Source organism: Eumetopias jubatus, unplaced genomic scaffold (genome assembly GCF_037043125.1).
Source record: "Eumetopias jubatus isolate StellerSeaLion01/CBP00866 unplaced genomic scaffold, mEumJub1_p1.0 scaffold_5, whole genome shotgun sequence".
Classification (NCBI taxonomy): domain Eukaryota; kingdom Metazoa; phylum Chordata; class Mammalia; order Carnivora; family Otariidae; genus Eumetopias; species Eumetopias jubatus.
In genome coordinates, this window is record NW_028274811.1 from 102,557,666 (window position 1) to 102,582,117 (window position 24,452).

General features: G+C 36.8%; 1 protein-coding gene across 3 annotated transcripts in view; it reads left to right on the forward strand.

Annotated features, from left to right (window-relative positions):
• GABRB2 (gamma-aminobutyric acid type A receptor subunit beta2) overlaps window positions 1–24,452 on the forward strand; it is a 234,635-nt gene that overhangs the window by 92,255 nt on the left and 117,928 nt on the right. For all 3 annotated transcript variants that reach the window (XM_028106609.1, XM_028106610.1, XM_028106611.2), the window contains exon 5: window positions 22,400–22,482. In XM_028106609.1, coding sequence (XP_027962410.1) covers window positions 22,400–22,482 — 83 coding nt within the window. The remainder of the gene's footprint in view (window positions 1–22,399; window positions 22,483–24,452) is intronic.

Genomic DNA, 24,452 nt, shown 5'->3' on the forward strand with positions numbered 1-24,452 from the left:
CTTCCATGTGCTGGTGGAAGATTCTACACAAGACTAGATATATCATTTTAAATACATTCCCCAAATTGATACCTTTTACTCATGACATTTTATTTATTTCCATGTTTCTTTATTTTTTCCGTTCATTTATTGCTCATTCAAACATTCATTTTAATTCACATCTATTTAGCAGTTATTTTGGGCCAGGAACACTATACTAAATGCTTTACATACTTCAACTCCAAGAAGAAGGTATTTTTACACAAGAGGAAAGTGAAGCTCAAAAACGTTAAATAAGTACCTAACATTACACATCTGGTGAGCGCAGAGCTGAACATTGGATCCGAGTCTATCTGACTTCTGAAATTTTAACAGTGAGCTTCCTGTGAACACATAGGTTATTATAACTGACAAAATTGGTCTTCATATTTAAAGATACATAAATTGTGAATGATTTGCTTTCTTAGCTATAGCTTCTATATTATAGAAAAACAAATCTTTTTTTTAAAGATTTTATTTATTCATTTGAGACACAGAGATACAGAGAGTGAGAGAGAGAGCACGAGCAGGGGGAGAGGCAGAGTGAGAGGGAGAAGCAGGCTTCCCACTGAGCAGGGAGCCCGATGCGGGGCTCGATCCCAGGACCCTGGGATCGTGACCTGAGCCGAAGGCAGACGTGTAACCGACTGAGCCACCCAGGTGCCCCTAGAAAAACAAATCTTATAAATTTAAATTCCAGCCACATATTTTGTAGGTAAGAGATTTTGTTCACAGATTATTCAGTTTAAAACATCATTCTATATCTATATCTAGATATCATTCCATATCTGCCATGTCTATAGGCTATACGGGCTGATAGGATTTGCAGCATAATAGTTGGCATTGTTGTAAAGTCATATATCTGTAAAATGATGAGGCACTGGAGGTTTGAAAAATTATTGAGTCCTCTGCCTACCATCTTATATGGAGTTATTCAAAAAATGTTATTCTCTCTTTCTCTCTCCCTTCCATTTTAGTAAGACTAAGAGTTTGTTTTCCAGTTACCTAAATAATAAATGTTTGTCATAGAAAATTTGGAAAGTAAAGTATTTGATTTTATTTTTGATTTTATTTATTTATTAGAGAGAGATAGAGAGCACAAGGTGGGTGAGGGGCAGAGGGAGAGGCAGACTCCCCATTGAGCAGGGAGCCTAATGTGGGACTCCATCCTAGGACCCTGAGATCATGACCTGAGCCGAAAACAGATGCTTAACCAACTGAACCACCCAGGTGCCCCAAGTAAAGTATTTTAAAAAGTATCAAATTTTGAAGAAAAAAATACCTTCAGAGATACCTATCATTGTCAGGTAAGGTGGAGTTCCCTTCTGTAGTCTTTGAATATTTTTTCACATAAAATTGTGATTATGTTTTATGTCCATTTGGTAATTTTCTTTATTCACTTAATATTGTTCCTTCATTTTTCTGCAGTATGATTTTTGAGGCTACTTAATCAAATAAGTTTGTGGGTAGTGCTGCGCATTGCCAACCCTGTACTTTAGACTATTTAAGTGGTTTTCAACTTTTAACTACAGTCATACCTTGTTTTATTGTGCTTCTCTTTATTGTACTTTATGGAAGCAGATTGGAGGTTTGTAGCAACCCTGCAACAAACAAGTCTACCAGCACAATTTTCCCCACAACATTTGCTTACCTCATGTCTCTGGGTCACATTTTGGTAATTCTCACAATATTTCAAACTTTTTAATTATTATTGTATTTGTTACAGTGATCTGTGTTCAGTGATATTTAGTGCTACTATTTTAATTGTTTTGGGTGATCACAAACTGTACCCCATAAGATGGCAAACTTAACTGATAAATGTTGCTTGTGTTCTGACTGCTCCACCAAGGAACTATTCCCCTCATCTCTTTCCCTCTCCTCAAGCCTCCATATTTCTTGAGACACAACAGTGTTAAAACGAGGCCAGTTAATAATCCTACAATGGCCTCTTAATGTTCAAGTGAAAGGAAGAGTCACACATCTGTCTCTCACTTTAAATCAAAAGCTAGACATGATTTAGTGCAGTGAGGAAGGCCTGTCAAAAGCCGAGATAAGAGGGAAACTCGGTCTCTTGTGCCAGCTACCCAGGTTGTGAAAGCAAAGGAACAGTTCTTGAAGGAAATCAAAAGTGCCACTCTGGTGAACACAGGAATGATAAGAAAGCAAGACAGCCTTATTGCTCATATGGAGAGAGTAATAGTGGTCTGAATAGAAGATCACATCAGCCACAACACTCCCTTAAGCCAAAGCGTAACTCAGAGCAGGGCCCTGACTCTCTTCAATATATGAAGGTTGAGAGAAGTGAGGAAGCTGCAGGAGAAAAGTTTGAAACTAGTAGAGGTTGATTCATGAGGCTTAAGGAGAGAAGTCGTCTCCATAACAGAAAAGTGCAAGGTGAAACAGCAAGTGCTGATGAAGAAGCTGCCATAAGTTATTTAGAAGGTCTAGCTAAGATAACTAATAAAAGTGACTACATTAAGCAACAGATAGTCAATGTAGACAAAACAGACATCTATTGAAAGAAAATACCTTCGAAGACTTTTGTAGCTAGAGAGGAGAAGTCAATGCCTGGCTTCAAACCTTCAAAGGATAGGCTGACTCTCCTGTTAGGGGCTAATATAGCTGGTGATGGAAGCCGATGTTCATTTACCATTCGAAAATCCTAGACCTTTAAGAATTATGCTAAATCTATTTTGCCTGTGTTCTGTAAATGGAACAATGGAGTCTGGATGACAGCACATCTGTTTACAGTCCACGTTGAGACACACTGCTTGGGAAAAAAGATTCCTTTCAAAATATCACTGCTCATCCTAAAATTTGTATGGAACCAGAAGAGACCCCAAATAGCCAGAGTAATATTGAAAAAGAAAAGCAAAGCTGGCAGCATCACAATTCCGGACTTCTAGCTCTATTACAAAGCGGTCATCATCAAGACAGTATGGTACTGGCACAAAAACAGACACATAGATCAATGGAACAGAATCGAGAGCCCAGAAATGGACCCTCAACTCTATGGTCAACTCATCTTTGACAAAGCAGGAAAGAATGTCCAATGGCAAAAAGGCAGTCTCTTCAACAAATGGTGTTGGCAAAATTGGACAGCCACATGCAGAAGAATGAAACTGCACCATTTCCTTACACCACACGCAAAAATAGACTCCAAATGGTTGAAAGACCTAAACGTGAGACAGGAGTCCATCAAAATCCTAAGGGAGAACACAGGTAGCAACCTCTTTGACCTCAGCCGCAGCAACTTCTTCCTAGAAACATCGCCAAAGGCAAGGGAAGCAAGGGCAAAAATGAACTATTGGGATTTCATCAAGATAAAAAGCTTTTGCACAGCAAAAGAAACAGTCCACAAAACCAAAAGACAACCGACAGAATGGGAGAAGATATTTGTAAGTGACATATCAGATAAAGGGCTAGTATCCAAAATCTATAAAGAACTTCTTAAACTCAACACCCAAAGAACAAATAATCCAATTAAGAAATGGGCAGAAGACATGAACAGACATTTTTCCAAAGAAGACATCCAAATGGCCAACAGACACATGAAAAAGTACTCAACATCACTCGGCATCAGGGAAATCCAAATCAAAACCTCAATGAGATACCACCTCACACCAGTCAGAATGGCTAAAATTAACAAGTCAGGAAACGACAGATGTTGGTGGGGATGTGGAGAAAGGGGAACCCTCCTACACTGTTGGTGGGAATGCAAGCTGGTGCAACCCCTCTGGAAAACAGTATAGAGGTTCCTCAAACAGTTGAAAATAGAGCTACCATACGATCCAGCAATTGCGCTACTGGGTATTTACCACAAAGATACAAATGTAGGGATCCGAAGGGGTACGTGCACCCCAATGTTTACAGCAGCAATGTCCACAATAGCCAAACTGTGGAAAGAGCCAAGATGTCCATCGACAGATGAATGGATAAAGAAGAAGTGGTATATATACACAATGGAATATTATGCAGCTATCAAAAGGAATGAGATCTTGCCATTTGCAATGACGTGGATGGAACTGGAGGGTGTTATGCTGAGTGAAATAAGTCAATCAGAGAAAGACACGTATCATATGACCTCACTGATATGAGGAATTCTTAATCTCAGGAAACAAACTGAGGGTTGCTGGAGTGGTGGGGGGGTGGGAGGGATGGGGTGTCTGGGTGATAGACATTGGGTAGGGTATGTGCTATGGTGAGCACTGTGAATTGTGCAAGACTGTTGAATCACAGATCTGTACTTCTGAAACAAATAATGCAACATATGTTAAGAAAAAAGAAAAAGAAGAAGATAGCAGGAGGGGAAGAATGAAGGGGATTAAGTGAGAGGGGGAGACGAACCATGAGAGATGATGGACTCTGAAAAAGAAACTGAGGGTTCTAGAGGGGAGGAGGGTAGGGGGATGGGTTAGCCTGGTGATGGGTATTAAAGAGGGCGCATTCTGCATGGAGCACTGGGTGTTATGCACAAACAATGAATCATGGAACACTACATCAAAAACTAATGATGTAATATATGGTGATTAATGTAACAATAAAAAAATTAAAAAAAAATCACTGCTCATTGATAATGCACCTGATCGTCCAAGAACTCTGATGGAGATGTACAACATGATTAATGTTTTTTACGTGTCTGCTAACACAACATCCATTCTGCAGCCCATGGATCAAGGAGTAATTGCAACTTTCATGTTTTATTATTTCAGAAATACATTCCATAAGGCCATAAATTTCATAGTTGTCTTAGATTTCATAGTTCCATAGATTTCATAGTTGCCATAGATAGTGATTCCCTGATGGCTCTGGGCAAAGTAAATTGAAAACCTCTGGCAAGGATTCATCATTCTAGATGCCATTAAGAACATTTATGATTCATGGAAAGAGGTGAAACTATCAACATGAACAGGAGTTTGGAAGAAGTTGATTCCAACCTGCATGGATGACTTGGATGGATTCAGCACTACAGTGGAGGAAGTAACTGCTGATGTAGTGGAATTAACAAGAGGACTAGAATGAGGAGTGGAGCCTGAGGATGTGACTGAATTGCTACAATCTCATGATAAAACTTGAGTGGATAAAGATTTGCTTCTTATGGATGAGGAAAGAAAGTGTTTCTTGAGATGGCATCTACTCCTGATGAAGATGCTGTGAAGATCGTCAAAGTAACAACAAAGGATTTAGAACGTTACATCAACTGAGTTGACAAAGGCAGGGGTTGAGAGGATTGACACCAATTTTGGAAAGAAGTTCTACTGTGGGTAAAAAGCTATCAAACAGCATTGCATGCTACAGAGAAATCATTTGGGGGGGTTGTTTTTTTTTTTAAGATTTTATTTATGTATTCGACAGAGAGAGAGAGTACACAAGCAGGGGGAGCAGCAGGCAGAGGGAGAAGGAGGCTCCCCACTGAGCAGGGAGCTCAATGCGGGACTTGATCCCAGCACCCTGGGATCATTACCTGAGCCGAAGGCAGATGCCTAACCGACTGAGCCACCCAGGTGCCCCATAGAGAAATCATTTGTGGATGGAAGAGTCAATCAACATAGCAAACTGCATTGTTTTATTTTAGGAAATTGACACGCACCCCCATCCTTCTGCAACTATCACCTTGATCAGTCAGTAGCCTTCAACATAGAGGAAAGAACTTCCACCAGCAAAAGAATTATAAACTGCTGAAAGCTCAGATAATGGTTAGCATTTTTTAGCAATAAATTTTTTTAAGTTGTGTACATTGATTTTTAGACATAATATACTACACACTTAATAGACTATAATAGATTATAGACTTAATAGACTATAGTACAAACATACTTTTATATTACTGGGAAACCAGAAAATTCATTTGAATCACTTTATTGTGATCTTTGCTTTATTATGGTGGTCTGGAACCAAACCTGCAATATCTCTGAGGTATGCCTGTTTCTTAAAGCCAGTGTCACAGAGTCAAACATGCACTGGGCCTGGGTAGATTATCTAGAAAGATGGAACTTAGAGAATCTGGAAAATGCATGTCTTCATTAAAGGCCTTTAACTCACATTTAAAGCTGTATGCTAACCAATTGAAATAAGTGGTGATCTGCATATATATACATATATATGTATATATATATATATACATACATATATATATATATGTATATATATATATATATACACACACACACACACTGGGCCAGGTTCCTCAGATGGATAAAACACTCCCAAAATCTTTAGTTAATATTTTGTATTTAATGAACACTAGTCCCATAAATGGTACCAGTTCTATATATATATGATATATTGCTATATATATATATATATATATATGAGCATTATTCAGTCATTAAAAAAAGAAAGATTCTTGCCATTTGCAATGACATGGATGGAGGTAGAGAGTATAATACCAAGCAAAAAAGTCAGTCAGAGAAAGATAAATACCATGGGATTTCATTCATATGTGGAATTTAAGAAACAAAGAAATGAGCAAAGGGGAAAAAAGAGAGAGTGACAAACCAAGAAACAGACTATTAAGTACAGAGAACAAACAGATGGTTACCAGAAGGAGGTGGGTGGGGGATGGGTGGACTAGGTAAAGGGGATTAAGAGTACATTTATCTTGATGAGCACTGAGTAATATATAGAATTGTTGAATCACTATCTGAAACTAATTTAACACTGTTGTTAACTGTACTGAAATTAAAATTCAATTCAATTTAATTTAAATAAAAAAAAGAAAGAAAGAACTGGTTGGCCAAATTCATCATGTGGTCCGATAGCTTGGTCCCTACAGAGTATTATTCTGTATATAACTTGTTCCCTCATCGGAGTGCCTGGCCCAGTTCCTCAGATGGATAAAACACTCCCAAAATCTTTAGTTAACATTTTGTATTTAATGAACACTATTCCTATGAATGGTACCAGTTCAAAATCTATAGAATTAAAAGATTACATTAATTATGCTTTAAATATAAAATAGTATTTTCCAGAATGATAAAATTGATTGAACAATCACCTCAAGAAATTACTAATCTTAGATACTTATTTTTAAATGAACCTAAGGTTGGAAGTGCTGTGTTTCTTACTGCTCTGTGTTTCTTCTTAAAAAAAGCCATTATTAGAGGGGTGTCTGGGTGGTTCAGTTGGTTGGGTGTCCGACTCTTGGTTTTGGCTCAGGTCATGATCTCAGGGTTGTGGGATCGAGTGCTGTGTTGGGCTCTGTGTTCAGCACGGAGTCTACTGGAGTGTCTCTCACTCTCCCTCCCCCTCTGCTCCTCCCTCTGCTTGCATGCGTGTGCTCTCCCTATCTCTAAGGTAAATAAATAAAATCGTTAAAAAAATTATTTAAAAAAAGTCATTATTAGAGAAAGAAGTATAAAAATCATGCAGAGGAAATCTAGAAACTACTCTTTATCAAGTGCTTTTCTTACATAATTTTTGTGGGATATTTTACTGATTATTAGGACAAACATAAGAAGTATAATAATGTGTTTCCTGCCATCATGAAAGCTGCTGTTTGACAGAGCATTCCTGTCAATTATGTAAAACAAAGGCATAAATATGAATTTGCCATTCTAGATTTGACATAAATTGTATTACTTTTAACATAAAAATTCATATTACCCATGTTTCAAAGCATTAATTGTAATTTTTTTGCAATAGTATTTTTAATTACTTCTTTCTTTTTCTTTTTTAAAAAATATTCTAGGGGTGCTCAGTTAAGCTTCCAACTCTTGGTTTCAGCTCAGGTCATGATCTCAGGGTTGTGAGATCAAGCCCAGCATCTGCACTCAGCTTGGATTCTGCTTGGAATTCTCTCCCTCTCCGTCCCCCGCTCCCCCCCACCACCATTCTCTCTTTCTCTCAAATAAACAAATACAATCTTAAAAAAATATTCTATTTCCCCCTTGACCTCACTCAGAGTCTTAAAATAGATAATAATTGTGTTGATAAGAGCAGTTACCATCTCCCTAACACCGAGGATTTGCAAGTAATTACTCTAAGTGCTTCATAGACATTATTTGCTTGATTTCTCATAGCACTGCTATAAAATAGATATTTTTATCCACAAGTTACAGAAAAGCAAACTGCAAGAGGGATTAATAATATCCCCAATGTCACAGAGCTGGAAATGCCAGGTCCAGATTGAAATTCAAGACTGATTCCAAATATTATCCCATCTCTTTTCCAAAAATGCTAATTCTGTGTCTTTTGGAGTCACAATTGTAAATGCAGGGGATTTCTGTTCTATTACAAAGCTTGCTTATTTCCCAACTCATCCATTTTCTTGAAGATTTTACAGTAACTCAGCTCATTTCTTTAACTATGAAAATTGGCTTTAACTCACAATTCTTCTATCTTGTAATACATTATAAAAGCAATTAATCTTAATAACAATACCATGTGTGAACCCATCTTTATTTCTGCTTAAACAAGGTCTGAATTTTTCACTGATCTAGATTATATGAATGGTAGAGCCGTTTATTAGTAATTTAACTGGTTGTTATCATTGCTGTTTTAAATTACACTTCCTAGGGAACTTGACTATAAGTGCTCACATCAGAACATGCTTTCCTGATTCTTAAATCATTCATTCTTTCCTTGACTTTCTAAATCAATGTTTGAAAACCAAGTTTTATGACATTACCACTCAAATGTTGTGATAACATGCCAAGTTATCGAGTTCCATGTTATCCTCCAGCAACCCTACATGCTAGGCATCATTATTTCCATTTTATTTATTTATTTATTTATTTATTTAGAGTTTATTTATTTATTTGACAGAGAGAGACACAGTGAGAGAGGGAACACAAGCAGGGGGATTGGGAGAGGGAGAAGCAGGCTCCCCACTGAGCAGGGAGCCCGACACGGGGCTCGATCCCTGGGATCACAAACCGAGCTGAAGGCAGATGCCCAACAACTGAGCCACCTAGGCACCCCATTTCAAAAACAAGCAAACTAACCTCTTCAAGTGAAATGACTAGGAAATGATAAACACAGGACCAGATGACTCCCCTGGATGGACATGTTCTTTCCTCTCTATTACACTAATACCAAGAAAAGAGAACCAATGCTTACAGTTGCTTCTTTAAATTTTATTTTGACCTGTGTTTATCTGCTACATCGTTTAAGACTGTAATGAAAAACAGTCTTGAACTTAAAGATGTGTATTAGTACAACGGACATTTCCCTGAAACGTCAGAGATGTCCTGGCTCTGGGCAGGTACCCACATGGTTCCATACTGACTGGAATAAAGCCGGGCCCCCAGTGAGTTTTAGTTTAACTTTGGATAAAATTACCATTGGCTCAGATCCCAGTGGTGCCTCTAACTCACTCTCTGTGTCAATTAGGGTGGATCACCTAAGGTTTCAGAAACATGCATTCTTCATTTGTAAAATTACAGATTATATCAAGAGATGCCTACTATCGGCCCTTAGGACATATCCGATTCATGGAGGTGTTTTATTTGACCAACACAGTACTTTAAAAAATTAGGACATCTCATTTTAAAATTTATGTTTTCTAATTATTTATTTAAAAATCTAAAGATTCGAGACATTGGGCCTTATTTCCCACATAGTAACAGCTAGAGCTGAGAAATAGATACTTTGCTCAGACAGGGTATGTTTTCTCCAGTTCACCCCAGTCCTCACCGTTCCCAGTTGTTTCTTGTTGAGCCTACTCCACATAATACAGAGGCCATAAACTGGACCCTCTAGGTGTGTGTGTGACTCATCAATCAGATTTAAGTATCTCATAATTTTATCACTTTGTTTCATATTATATCATACCATGTTCTACAATTTTCAGTGGATAAAATATAAACTAAGTTGCCTGGAATGTAAGGTCAACCACTACATCCAGCCTCTCAAACAGGTATGAATCTCAACAAATTTGCTTACCACGCAAGTTTCTCTATCCATTTTACCCATATGTCCTGGCTCTGAGCATGTGCTCACACTGTGCCATGCTGATGAGAAAATCTTCCCAGCTACATTCTGTCTACCAAAATCTTATATATTCTCCATCACCTAGCTGATAGTTTATTTTCTCTGCAATGGATGCTTCCCCTTCCAATCATCTTCCTTATTGGGAATTTATAATACAAATTATTCATAATTAACACATTGGCATCCCAGTGCTGTAAGGATAGTCTTAAATGGTTTTGTTAATAATTACTTGACAGAAATATATCTTTACCTAGCCCTTGTTGTTATTAAGCATGCATTGAAATACTTTAACATTTATAGACTGTATTACAACTCTTTAATTATTTAATTACATTTAGCGAGTCCTCAAGTTACTGTCTGTTTTATTAAGCTAAAATCCATTACAAGCCAAATTAGCAAAGGTGTGCTGAAGCTGCAAAGGATTTGGGCATTTGCTTCGGTAGCTAAAAATTAAAGATAGACACTGCTTTAGTGAACCAGAAAGTACAGCCCGTCACTGAGACTCTCCTTGTGCCATGGTTAGCCCCTGCCTTTATCACCCTGACAGATGAGCCTATTCTTTACATATCTTCAGAAAGGGAAATCTACCATCTACCTTGGGGAGCCATTTCATTATTTTACAGCCCTCGTGACCAGCCAAGTCATCTTTCTATTTAACCTAAATCTTCCACGTCCTTCATGATAGAATTTATTACCATAGCTTCTGTTTGGTCCATAGGAGAAAATGTGAAGAGCAGATCATCACTCCCTTGAGCCCTCCATATAAATAGAGGCTGTTATATCTATCAGTCTGCTCTCTCTTCTCCAGCTGGAACAGCAGAGCTCATCCAGCCATTTGCTAAACAATTAATTTTCAGGTTTTAATACCCAGTAACATTTCACTGAATTATGAAGCCATTTTGTCATATTCTTTTTCTTTTTTTTCCTAGAGAGAGAAACAGACAGAGACCAGTACAGCAATTTAGACAAAATATTGACACTGTAGGCATTCTTTAACTTAGTTGTCCATTCTCTCATTCTTCCAGCTTTTTTTCCCTCTCCCAGCTTTGGTGAAATGAAATTGTCCATATAAAAACAGTGCTACACACCTTTTCCCTTACAATAGCTTCTGTTATCAGTTTTCATTTTTCATCCCAGAATTGAATGTGCTTGTTTTCATTCTTGCCTTTTTGCAATGTGCTATAATATCTGAGTAATTTTTATTGTAAATTGTCATTTTAATGTGTTTAGGCTTTTTTGTGAGTCTTTTCTGTTTCTTTGAAAGCCTCCTTTAAAATGGCCCCATTTTAAAAATTATGAACCACTTTATTCTGCTTTAACTGTTTATTTTGTCAACTAAACTTCTTAAGAAAGTGTGCCATCATTTGGGTACAAGGCGTTCTTTTTTTTCTTTTCCTCTTGTGTTTTCAAACAATTCTGCATTATAGATGTGTTTTAGTAGGAATTTTTCAAGTACACCTTTTTCCAATTTAGCCTCTAATTTTTTTAACTTAAAGATTTTATTTATTTATTTGAGAGAGAGAGAAAGAGCTTGTGTGAGCACACCAGCAGGGGAAGAAGGGTCAGAAGGAGAGAGACAAGCAGACTCCTCGCTGAGCAGGGAGCCTGACACGGGGCTGGATCCCGGAACCCTGAGATCATGAGCTGAGCTGAAGTCAGATGCTTAACTGATTGAGCCACCAAGGTGCCCCTTTTTTGTTTTGTATTAATCAATCTTTAGTTGTATGGGGCTCTCTGAATTTCAGTTTTTAGTTGTTGTGACCTGCATTCGTCACCCCCCACACTCACTTCAAAACTCCGTCCTAAGTAACTAAACATCTCTGGTTAAATAAAATGATTTCCACAAGTCAAAAAGAAAGTTAGTCTTAAGTGCTTTTTGGTGAGATTCTCAGAGTCATGCTTCCATAGAATTCTGAATAAATAATTGTCCAGATTTCAGAAGGACCTTTTGCATTGTAGAAGTTCCTCTTCATATGTTGGCTCAAGGTCACACAGCAAGAGGCAGAATCAAGACCTGAGCTCAAGACTGCTCATTTCCAAGGTGTCTATTCTTGATCTCTGTGTTCATGTGTATGAGAGTTTTATACCATCTGTTTACCAAACACCGTGTTCTCCACTCCTCACAACTATGTGCCAGGCAAGGATGAATATCCTTGTACATGCTTCTTTGTCCTCTTCTGTTTCCCCCAATAAATTCCCAAAAGCAAAACTACTGGCCAGTATCTGATAACCAAACTGCCCTTTATAAAGGTTGAATCAACTTATGTTTTTACCAGCAATTATGAGAATCCCAGTTTATCCATAATCTCACCATTTATTACATTAAAAAAATGATAATTTGCTGATCAAAAAAATCATAGCCTATTGTTTCCATGAAAAATGTTAGGCATGTCCTCAGTACACACAATATATCAATATCAATTCCAGATGGACTTAAGAATTACTATAAAATTTGAAACTATGAAACAGAAATACAGTAAAAACTTTATCTCATCTTAGGATGGAGAGGGACTGTCTAGACATAAAGCAATTTAAGAAACAAAAATGTAAATGATTTATAGCTTGATGATAAAATAACATCAAAAACTCTAATGAATCACTAAGTAAAATAAAAACACTCCCGAGACAAAAAACTGCAAAGTATATGGATAAACAATTTACAATTAAAGAAATTGAAACTTCTGTCAAATATAGAAAAACTTTCTGGTAATCATAGCTTTTCAAAGATGGAATAGGGTCCTTTCAGAAAGAGTGAGTTCCAAGTCACTGGAGAGGTTCGAGTTAGAACAATAATTATAGAGGTCTTATGAAAGACCACTATTTATTTTAGTATACTTTTAGTCATTTAATTGTGCATCAATATCTCCTTAAATGAATATGAAATTGCACTTAACTGCTTTCTAATGTTTTGTCTCTGAAAAAATCAAGAGCACTTTTCTATGTCCACACTCTTCTCAAAGTGCTTTTTATTGCATCATGTTATTAAATCAAAATGCATTTAATTATCCTTATAGGTTATCCTTAATAAGTATAAAATGTCTCCATTTCTTCCCAGTTTAAAGTCATACTTACTATATACTTTGTATATAGCTTTACATGATTTTATTTTCCACATTAATTTCTTAAAGTGGAATTTCAGGAACAAAGGTTGCTCATTTGTTGGGTTTTGATTAGTGTTGTCGAATTACCATCCAGGAAGTTTGTACAGATTTACATACAGTTCTACCACCAGCACAAGAGTGTCTGTTTCCCTGCAGAATCTATAGTACTGAATATTAAAATTCCTTTACATTTTTGCTGATTAGATAAACAATAATAATCATGGCTTAATTTATATTTCTACAAATTTGTGGCTTCTAATGGTGTTGAGCATTTTTTCCAGATATCTGGTGCCTATTTTATGTAAAGACTTAACTCTTAAATAGTGAAACTGCCATTAGTTGGAAATCTTTACCATCAGAGATCAGAGTGGCAGAAAGGCCAGAGACTGCAGTGTTTGTGGATTTTGTTGGAGTTGGAAGTACAAGGTGAGTTGCCAGTATGTGACAGGAGGCAGCTTTCTGTAATTCATTTCTCATGTTTAAAACATAACAGCAGTTATGTTATTGTTACTTCAGTAAAGCCTATTCTACTTTACTGATTAAGGTTATCACAGTTGCAACCATGTACTGCAGGGAAAGTATGTTGTGAGGGCATATTAAAGGCTGGATCTACTACAAAAAAATGTTTCTCTGAGCTTTTCATACGGTATGTTTTTCGTCAGATGTTGGAGTGTGTGTGTGTGTGTGTGTGTGTGTGTGTGTGTGTGTGTAGCAGTGGTGGGGAGGGAGATTTCAGGCTCATTTGGGTACTCTGATGGCAATATTCCCTCCAGAACTTCCATGTCATTGGGCCTGAATCCTGCGCTGACATTTTTTTGTCCAATCGTTCTTATCCCTTTCTTTCATAAGTGATGATGCCTGATGAGCATCCTTCAGGGTCTACTGGAAAACCCAACTTCAGACTTCTCCTCCTAGGGAGACAGAAAATAATGAACAAGCAAATGCATACACAGGATAATTTCAGATAATGACAAGTGTAATGAAAGAAGTAAAACGAGATATGACAGTGACCAATGGGGAGGAGGGTTAGGGCTACTTTAGCTAAAGTGGAAGGAGAAATCTTCCTTGGTGGGCTGGGATGAACTGAGACTGCAGCCATAGAAGGGGAAATTCATTTAAGGTAGAGGGAACCTTCATCCCCTCATCCCTAAAATCCTAAGACAAAGGACCCAGGAATGGAATGCTTCTAATTTTTTTAACAGCCTAACTCAAAAAACCTCAGATTTTAAATACATTTCTGCAATATATTTTATCAGTCGAGAGCCCAACGGGAAACAGATCACATCCTGAAAATGGGATAATTTGAAGACAATGTATTAAAAGGGAAGTTTACAAAGAGATTAGCACCTCCTCCCTCCCAGAGCTAGGATCAGCAGATTGCCGGTCCACTCCCTGATGTTCCAGACATGAAGACGGAGAGCAAAGCAGGGCCGGGGGAACCCGGACACGAGTTCCAGGGAACGGAGCCTAGGAAACTGTTCCTCTGGTCTCACTCTCCTCCCTCCTCTAAACTCCTGGTCTGCTCCCTATTGGCCAAAGCCAACCTGAAGCCAGAGAATCAGGGAGACAGTTTATGAAATCCAAACATTCTAGTCTGTAAGGCCACAGAACGTGGTGATCAAGGGTGGAGGGTGGACCTGGAGAGGCAAAGGAAGACATCCAGCATGTGTAGTTTATATTTTAAAATAATACTGGATGGGATTTGGAAGAAGTGGCAACAGACCCAGGTGAGGTCGTAACCTTGGCCTGTCACTGGCAAGCTATGAATCAGCATTCGTGAACCACTTATTTTGTTAAAATAAATAAATGGCTAGAATAAAACTGATTAACTTATTCTGAAATGGTATGACTCTAATGTGTTAAAAATCAAAATTAAATATTTTAAATATATTTTAATGAATGCAGCAAAAAGTTTCTGGCATACCTGGACATTGTTTTAAATTTAAAAAACAGAAAACAAAAAAACACAAATCACTGCGGAAATATTCTGGGTCCCAGCTATATGTCTTTCTAGTTGGTAAGTGGCTCTGGGTTCAATTAAATCCCTTACATTGATCTGAAATCAAATTTCAGTTATTAGATGATAAGTCAAAAAATAGAATGATTACTTGTTCTCAGGGACTCAGGCTTCCTCTAAGACAGAGAGAAGTGAGCGTGTTCTCATTGCTGAGATAAGCACACACTTTGCAGATGAGACCATCAGGGTTGTAATGTGGGAAATCTTGGTAAACAAGGGACTGACTGCAGAAAAATAAAGGCGTGGACTGTATGTCCATATCAATTAATATTTTTGATTGTGTGGGATTTATATACTCGCAAAGTGAGATTTTGTTTGATACTGCTGTTTGGATTCCACAGGCATGGTATTTAAGGAAATGTCTTTGAGAATAATACCTGGACTTGTAGCAGAAACCTGTGTAGCCTTTAAATGGTCAGAGTATCTTTACAGAGGATAAGATTCCAGAAAAGCAAAGAGTCACAGAAGGCCAAACAGCTGCAGAAGAGTACAAATAGCTCTAATCTCAAACGCATGATTTATCAAATGGGAACATGATTGCTAGCAATCTTACTTTTTTTGGTGATTACAAAGTTGAGCATACTAGCGCATGTGACTCTATATGAGGACTTGTAAAGGGCTTTTAAAAACAATTATGCATGAGTGTTGGAGATTTTAATTTAAGCAGGACTCTGTGGAGATAAATCAAGAGCATAGGCTGGAAGAAAAGTGCTGAGGGAGACCTTCAATCAGGGGAGAATATTAAGTAGGACTCCTTGGGGAGAGGCCTGTATTTGCTTGTCTGGGGTAGGCTAATCTACATAATTGACTAAAACAGAATGAACAGCTGTGAAATACAGCATTTGAATGTGTGGGTAAAACACAATTACAAAATATACAGGGTCACAGAACATGTAATGTATTTTCATAGGATTACAGAATATCCAAGCTCATTTGGGATTTCAGAAATCGGCCAGTTCCCCAGAGAAGCTAAATGACTTTATCAAGGTCAACTAGCTAGTTAGTTATAGCATAGTAGTTAAGTATGTGAGCTCTGGAGTCAAACATCCTAGATTTAAATCCCAACTCCACCACTCACTCTGTGACTATTAGAGAAAAACACTCTACCTTTCTGTGCCTCAATTTTCTTATCTATAAAATGGGAATAATAGGACACTGATATTAAATAAGATGATACATTTAAGCAATACTAGATTATATCTGGAACTCAGTAAGTGATCAGTTAATATGAGTTATACTTATTACTAGCAAGAATGCAAAGCTGAAGTCATTTAAGTCTTATATCAATGCTCTACCTACTCTACAAAATGCAAGAGCATATAACAAGAGGGATATATGTGAGAAATTAGTTTCCCAACTAAAGTGGTTGTGAGAAACAAAATAATATCAAGTCTGTTTGGAGATACAGAAGCAAATCTTTTAAAGTACTTTTTGGGGAAGTGACTCAGATGAGCTCTTAAGAACTTTTCAAAATTTCAGTTTGTACTCTCGTGCTAAAATTTAGTATATTGATCTTCCCCCACCCCCACCCGAAGTCTTTAGTTTAACAGCCAGAAAAAAAATATATCAATATATTTTTTTAATAATTGGTTGTTTTTAACATCCTAATTTTTCTCTAATAATGATGCCAACTCATGCTATAGGATTCCCCTATCCTTTGTAAGTAGAGGAAGTTGTGCTTTTTAGTAAATGTACATTTTGAACAAAATGAAAGCATGCTGTGAATTAAAATAACATGGTTTGAATATAGTTGGAGATAGGCATCTGATTTTCAAAAAAAATACAAAAATATTGAAAAAATTTTGTGTGCATAGAATAATTGGATGGTTATCTAGATAAAGAAATCAAAGTAGAAGTCCTCAGTCACTTTCTTATCATCTCTGGTTGAAATCCTAACAAGCTTCTCACTTGTTAAGGTACTTGTTTGACCGTATATTCTAGTGCCTGAAGCCCATCTTGATGAGTCTGGTGAGGTGCATCTGGGTGGTTCAGTTGGTTAAGCATGGGACTCTTGGTTGGAGCTCAGGTCGTGATCTCAGGGTCGTGAGATTGAGCCTTGCTTCGGGCTCCACGTTCAGCATGGAGTCTGCTTAAGACTCACTCTCCCACACCCTCTCTCCCTTGCTCTCCCTCACCTCCTTCTCAAATAAATAAATAAATCTTAAAAAAAAGAGTCTGTTGAAAGTGCCAAAACATGTCACGTTGATTATGATTTTGAGTTATCTCCTGTTAGCTGAGAGGCAAAAGCAGTTATTACTACTTAATAACTATCTTTGATCATATTCAATCTCAGAATGATATGGTAGCATCATTAAGTCTCAGGTAATGACACTGTAAAATATCTGTTATGGCTTTGGTGCAAAATGCTGGCATAGCTGTTGTATTTCCTGATTTTATAGGTGCCTTTAGTGACTGTTTTAGGGTATGTTATATATATAGTTTTCTTGCACTGTGTCAGTATTTTATGGTTGACAAGCCCCAATGACTAAGGATTAAAAAGTTTCTCCAAAGATCTAGGCTTTGGAATAGCCCAGTCAGAATACTGACATTCCCCAAAGGTGGCTTTCATCATGCAATAGTATTCAGCCCCAAAAAGGCGTATTTCCGCTTGTAACTAGAGAAAATTTGTTACTTGTAAATGAGGTACATCTGAAAGCATCATTGACTGTTTCCTGTGATTGAAGACAAAGCTATCTCTATATATTTCACAGTGGTCTTAAAATTTAATCAGGATACCTGCATAATGAGTTACTAGCTTCACTTCAAAGACTCCTAGTACTAGTGTTGAGTAATTTAAGGCCCATTAAGGATGTTTATCAGGATTGAGAAAGGCATGTTCATGAAAACCCCATTAAGTATATTTGTTGTATTGACTTAATTTCTAGAGAAACTTAACACTGCTATAAATCATAAAGTTCCAAAGAACAGATTTTGATGTTGATCATTAAGCTTTTCTGAATAAGATTCATTTCTGAATCTTCTATAAATCTATAAATCTATTCTTTTAGAATTTTTTACATAAATTAAATGAAGCACTTAATATAGAAAATTGTTTCAAAGTTCTCAGTTTGAGAATGCTTGTGACCTTGCTTCCTTTTTTTCTTCTCTTTATTTTATTATTATTATTACTATTTCAATCTTGGGTTAGTGATACATGCCAGAGATATGCCAAAGTGCTGAGATACAAATAAAACAAAAACAGATGTAGTTCCTGATCTGACAAATCATGTAGCAAAGATGCAGGTTTGTTACACATGTCTGTACCTTTAATTAAAAATCTGCTGAATATAGTTCTATATACATACATGACATAATTTTTTGCACATTTATATGTTTGGGTGTTATTTACATCATATTTTGTAGCTCTGCTTTGCTTTTCATATAGGTGTATGAGTATTCTACATTTCTTCATGTATATAAACATATACATGTGCATATTTCCAAATATCAACCACTGATCAAATGAGTTATCACTGTATCTTCTCATTAGCAGGTGGTCATAACAAAAGTTACAGAATATTTTATGAGTTACAGAACTCTTTTTGCTTTTATCATCTCACAACCAATTAGGATGACAAGTTTTTATTTCAAGTGTTCAGGAGCATCCAAGCATTACAAGATCTAAGTGATTCATCCCAGCTCACTTGCTCCGGTCTGTATGAACAGGACTCCACAGGGATTATTTTGTCTACAGAGTTTCTGCTTTAACTCAGTAGGAGACACAAATGCCTTGTAAGCATTGACTAGAAATATTTATACATTTTTTTTTGTTTTATGAAGCATAGCATTAAAAATTAAAACACTGGTGTAAATACAAATGTTGATGTGACAAAAACATTTTCATCTGTTTTATTTTTTAAATATGGGTAGAAACTCATTTCTTCTGCAATAGCCTTAGTCAATTTATTTTTCTTGTTCACAGCACTCATGTTTACAGCACTAGTTCACAGATGTTATTTGCCATGAATATGTATCCACAGAAAGTGTGAGCCACAACCTATATAGTAGCTAGTGCAAGCTTCACCTCACTTACACAGTCGAGCATCTGTTTATGGCTCTTGCTTCTTTTTTTATCATAGGTGTGCCCTTGTGCCTTTAAGGTCCTTTGTGTTCGTTCTGTCAGATGAAGTTAATTTTCTCTAGTTTCTCAGATGGGGATTATTTCTGCTATTTTACAAAAGTAATATGGAAGTTTTTGTATGCCCATCATAAACCTAATTTTATTTTCTTTAAAATTTTCTCTTCTACATAATACAGGCTTCTGTATGTTAGTAGCAATTCAGGTTGTTAACTACATGTTAAAAAAGAAAGAAAGTAGAAAGAGAGAAAGAAAAAAGAAAGAAAAGAAAGAGAGAAAGAGAAGGAAAGGAAGGAAGGAAGGGAGGAAGGAAGGAAGGAAGGAAGGAAGGAAGAGAAAGAAAAAAAAGAAAGAAAGAAAGAAAGAAAGAAAGAAAGAAAGAAAGAAAGAAAGAAAGAAAGAGAGAAAGAAAGAGAGAGAGAGAGAAAGAAAGAAAGAAAGAAAGAAAGAAAGAAAGAAAGAAAGAAAGAAAGAAAGAAAAAGAAAAAGGAAGAAGAGAGAGAGAGAAGGAGCAGTGAGAAATTCAGTCAAATACTGCATAGCCAAAATAAGTTGGTATTTTTAAACCCCAAGTAAATAATTAAATGTGAGTGTTAATTTTTATATAATTTTTAGAATTTGTAAAATATAAGTATTTTTTAAGTCCCACTGAAAGCAAAAACAATCAGTTTGATGATAAGATAAACTCTAGTACTAATTGACACAATGTCAATTAAATGGATTAAAATTCATTTACTGTTAAAAATATAAGAAGAATCCCTAAAACTTAAGTTGAAAAAGTTTCACATATAAGTTGAAAAAAAGAAGAGAAACAATGCAATAAGATAGTCCTCCAAATAAAAGATCTATAATCAGCAAAACGAACTGCTTGTTCTTTATAATTCATGTTTTTATTTATCCAATGGATGTTTATTGATTGCTTTACAATAAATAGAATAAAGCCTGTGCCCCTAAACAGCTTCATTTTACTGAGAGAAATAGTACTAAAAAAAAAAAAGAAAGAAAGAAAGAGGCAGAAGTTTTTACTTCTTATCCCCTTCACCTATCCCCCAATCTCTCCCCTTTGGCAATCACCAGTTTGTTGCTTTCTCTTTTTTGTTGTTTGTTTGTTCATTTGCTTTGGTTATTATATTCCACATAGAACTGAAATCATATGGTATTTGTCTTTCTCTGTCTGGCTTATTTCACTTAGCATATCTGCTAGGTCCATCCATGTTGTCATGAATGACAAGATTTCATTCTTTTCTTATGGCTGAGTAATTGTTAAATCATTATGTTATATACCTGAAACTAATTTAAATTTTTAAAAGTAAAAAAAAAAAAGCAAGATAATTTCAGATTGTGATACTTGCCTGAAAGAAATAAACAGGTAAGATGCAACATTAGTTAAGGCAGCCACTTTGGGTGGGCTGTTTGGGAAAAGCCTCTCAGAGGAGGTGATTTTTGACCTGAAAGATCAGAAGAGAAGGCCTTGTGAAGATCAGGGAAACACATGTTTGAAGCAGAAAGAAAAAATGTGCAGACTGGAAGATAGCAAGTAAGGACTTGGTATGAGATAATATTGGGAAGGAAGAGGCAGATTATTCAGGGCACAGTAGGACACAGCCAAGACTCTGGATTTTATTGGAAGAACCACTAATTAAGCAGAGGAGTGATAAAATCTATGTTTTTAAAGATCTGATGGCTGTGTGGATAATGGATATTTGGAAGGGAAATGGAGAGGCCAGGAGACCAATCTACTGTTATAACATGAGGTGAGGCAGTGGGAGCCATAGATTTTGAGGGCGGCAATGGAGATGAAAAGGAGCCAAGGCCGAGTAGCTAACTCTTGGTGAAGGAAAGAAAGGAATTAGGGATGAACATCAGCCCTAGGATACTCACTTATTGTGAAAAAGAAAAACAAAAATTAACAGAGCACAAACCTTAATGAGGCAATAATCAAACTAAAGAAGCATGAACTACTTACATTAAGTTAATCAGTTATTTCCATCCAACAACTGAGGAGTGGGACTTGCACACCTAACTGAGGAATTTCATAAGCTCGGTCTACTTAGATTACTTGTAAACTCTGACCAACCTTTCAGTGAAAAATATCTATCTGGGGACTCTTTCTCCCAAGTTGGGGCTGTATCATATTTCTCTATTCCCAACTCATAGTAAAGTGCCCTTCAGAGTAGAGGGAGCCAAAGTTGGTCAAATTCAATAGCAATTTCTTCTCTTAGTTTTTTTCAGCAGGTGTAAAGGATCTGCTTTATGTAGGTACTGTTTTATGTTCTATACATAAATTATTAATTCTTATAGAAATTATTGTTAATAATATCCCCTTCTTAGAGATAAAGAAATTAAGGTTGGTTAGGAGATATTAACCGTGTTGATGTCAGTCAGTTAGTGAGACAGAATTAGAATTTATACCTATGTCTGTTGTATTCTAAAACTTGTGTTTTTCATGACATTATGCTGCTTTATTGATCAGAAAATATATATTAACAAATCATTTAGGACTATATGCTTTTTGACTCCTTTTAGTAGGTCTTCAATAAGAGATTACTGAAAAATGATGATAGAGGAATATAAAGACTTTAAAGAGACATATTCATATCTCTCTGATAAAATAATAAAGGTGCCAGGTGTTCTAAATAAGTAACTCTGCCAGCCCATAGGAGGATGCTTTCTAACAGGTCATGAGAATATCGGATTGCTCAGCACAGAGCAAACCAGGTGATAGATGAAAGGCTGATTGTATGTTGTATTAAAGCAGTTGAAAAGTATTACACTATGCATGGAAATGTCAAAAATGATGAATCAAAGCCAAGATTTAATGAAGATTAGATTTGAGGGAGGAGGAAACAAATGTGAGTGGGAGAGGAATTATCTATGTTGATATTCTTAATCACCTGTGATGCTTATAAAATAAAGAGCCCTAGGACCGTCCTTCCCTATACCAAGATGTTCCAAAGCTTGGAAACTTCCTGTTTAACAAACACTCCCAGGTGATTTTGGTACAAGTAGGTAATGGACCACACTTTGGAAAAACACTGATTTAGTTCTGTCTTTTTTTTTTTTTTAATAAGTCAGCCTGAGGCTTATAAAGGAAAATGGTTATCCAAAGCTGTAGCACCCCTTTTTGCTAGAACTTTGGCTAAGTCAGTTTCCTAGAGGCCCAGTTCTGCCATCTTTGATACTTGGATTTAATTTTTCCAACTCCAGGCATGGACCAGCTAACAGTGTATATCATCGCTATTTCTCTTCTAGAATCACAACCACAGCTGCTTGCATGATGGACCTAAGGCGGTACCCACTGGATGAACAAAACTGCACCTTGGAAATTGAAAGCTGTAAGTTTTTCTAAGAATGCAGCTAGTCTGAACTCTGCTTTAAGGTTATTCTGGTTCATGTCCAGATCACAGGTCCTGCAAAGGTCCTGCTACCACAGTAAATCTGGTAGAGGGTGATACAGTATCTTTCCTCGGTGATGCTGCCAACCTCTTAGTCTCATCTTTAAATCCCTAGGAGAAATATATAAGGGAAGATATAATCTAGCAATTAAAGGAAAACCCTAAGTCCCTGGAAGGAGACCAGGTGCTATTCCAGGTATTTAAGTATGGAATTGGTGCATAGAGCTGCAACATGGTTGGAAAAATAGGTGGTGATGACAGGGTGACACAGGAAATCCCAATTGTCTTTGCCTCTCCTAAACATTTGCAATTGCAAAATCAGTGTGGCCTCTGGACCAGTTAAAACATTCACAAGAGTGTGAGGGGCGCCTGGGTGGCTCAGTCATTAAGCGTCTGCCTTCGGCTCAGGTCATGATCCCAGGGTTCTGGAATCGAGCCCCACATGGGGCTCCCTGCTCAGTGGGAAGCCTGCTTCTCCCTCTCCCACTCCCCTTGCTTGTGTTCCCTCTCTCGCTGTCTCTCAGTCAAATAAATAAATAAATCTTAAAAAAAAAATTCACAGAGTGTGGATTGGTGGAATTTTTTTTCCCCAAAGATTTTATTTAACAGAGAGAGAGACAGCGAGAGAGGGAACACAAGCAGGGGCAGTGAGAGAGGGAGAAGCTGGCTTCCCACGGAGCAGGGAGCCCGATGCGGGGCTTGATGCCGGGACCCTGTGATCATGACCTGAGCCGAAGGCAGACGTAATGACTGAGCCACCCAGGTGCCCGTGGTGGAATGTTTTTTGTTTCGAGGGACTATTTTCGGTGTCTAAAATTTATTTTATATTCTTGCTGAACGCCATATGATGAGCAAGATTGGTGTATATGTGCATGTTTATTTTCTTTCCTGTGCTGACCTGTTTTACAGTGTTGTTGCTTTTCTGGGCGGCAGTTTCAGTGTCCTTCTTGATGACTCAATCACCTACCCTGTTGGGTGGGCGAAAACATTGATTTCATAACCTGTCTCCTTTTTGGAGATCACACATGGAGGTCATTTGAGATGGGATAGGATTTTGAATCTCTTTTCTTCGTCAGCTCTTTGCAATGTTTTCGTAGCTCATCCCACCAAACAATTGAAAGCTGACGATTTTATATCCAACATTCTAGATAATGAGTGACTTGACTGCTGTGCAGATAGGATACTCTCTGCTGTTATGAGGAGCTCTAGCTGTGACAAGCAGTCCAACTCTCAGTGCTCCGAGCAGAAATACAAGCATTTATGGCACATTGCTGGTATTTTTCCCATTAAAAAAAAAAAAAAAGCTTTCAGGGATAATTAAATTTACGTACATTTTTTTAAGAACTTGATTTCTTATTTGTATTCCCAACTCATCATTATTTTCACATTTGATCTTTACAATAAAGAACTATTTAATGAAATTCGTTTATAGGATTTTGATGATTATGTATGTTTGGGATAACTTTGCATTTTCATAACTTATGATACAATTTAAGTATAGAATATTCTTCAAAGTCCAAATTCTTTGGTTATTTCAAATTGTTGGTGTAAGGATGTGTTTGTTTTTTTTAAAGTAGGCTGCCATGTACTAATATTGACTTTTTATGGTAAGAGAATTTTTCATGATGAAATTTGAGTGGAATTTTAAATAATCATAATTTTGTACATAGTTAAAGCACTTTCACTGATTTTATTCCATTTGAGCTGTTTACAACCCCCTCAGGTAAGTAAAAAAAAGGCCTTTTTGTTTTAAAGAACAGATGCCTAAGGACACAAGCAACACCCAGGTGTTTAATGTAATTAAATTGTAATTCTGACATGAATATTTTAAAATTAACATAATTCTTCAGACTTTTAGAAAGTTTAAGTTTTAATAAAGGGGCATTTACATCTCTTATTTCAATTCACAG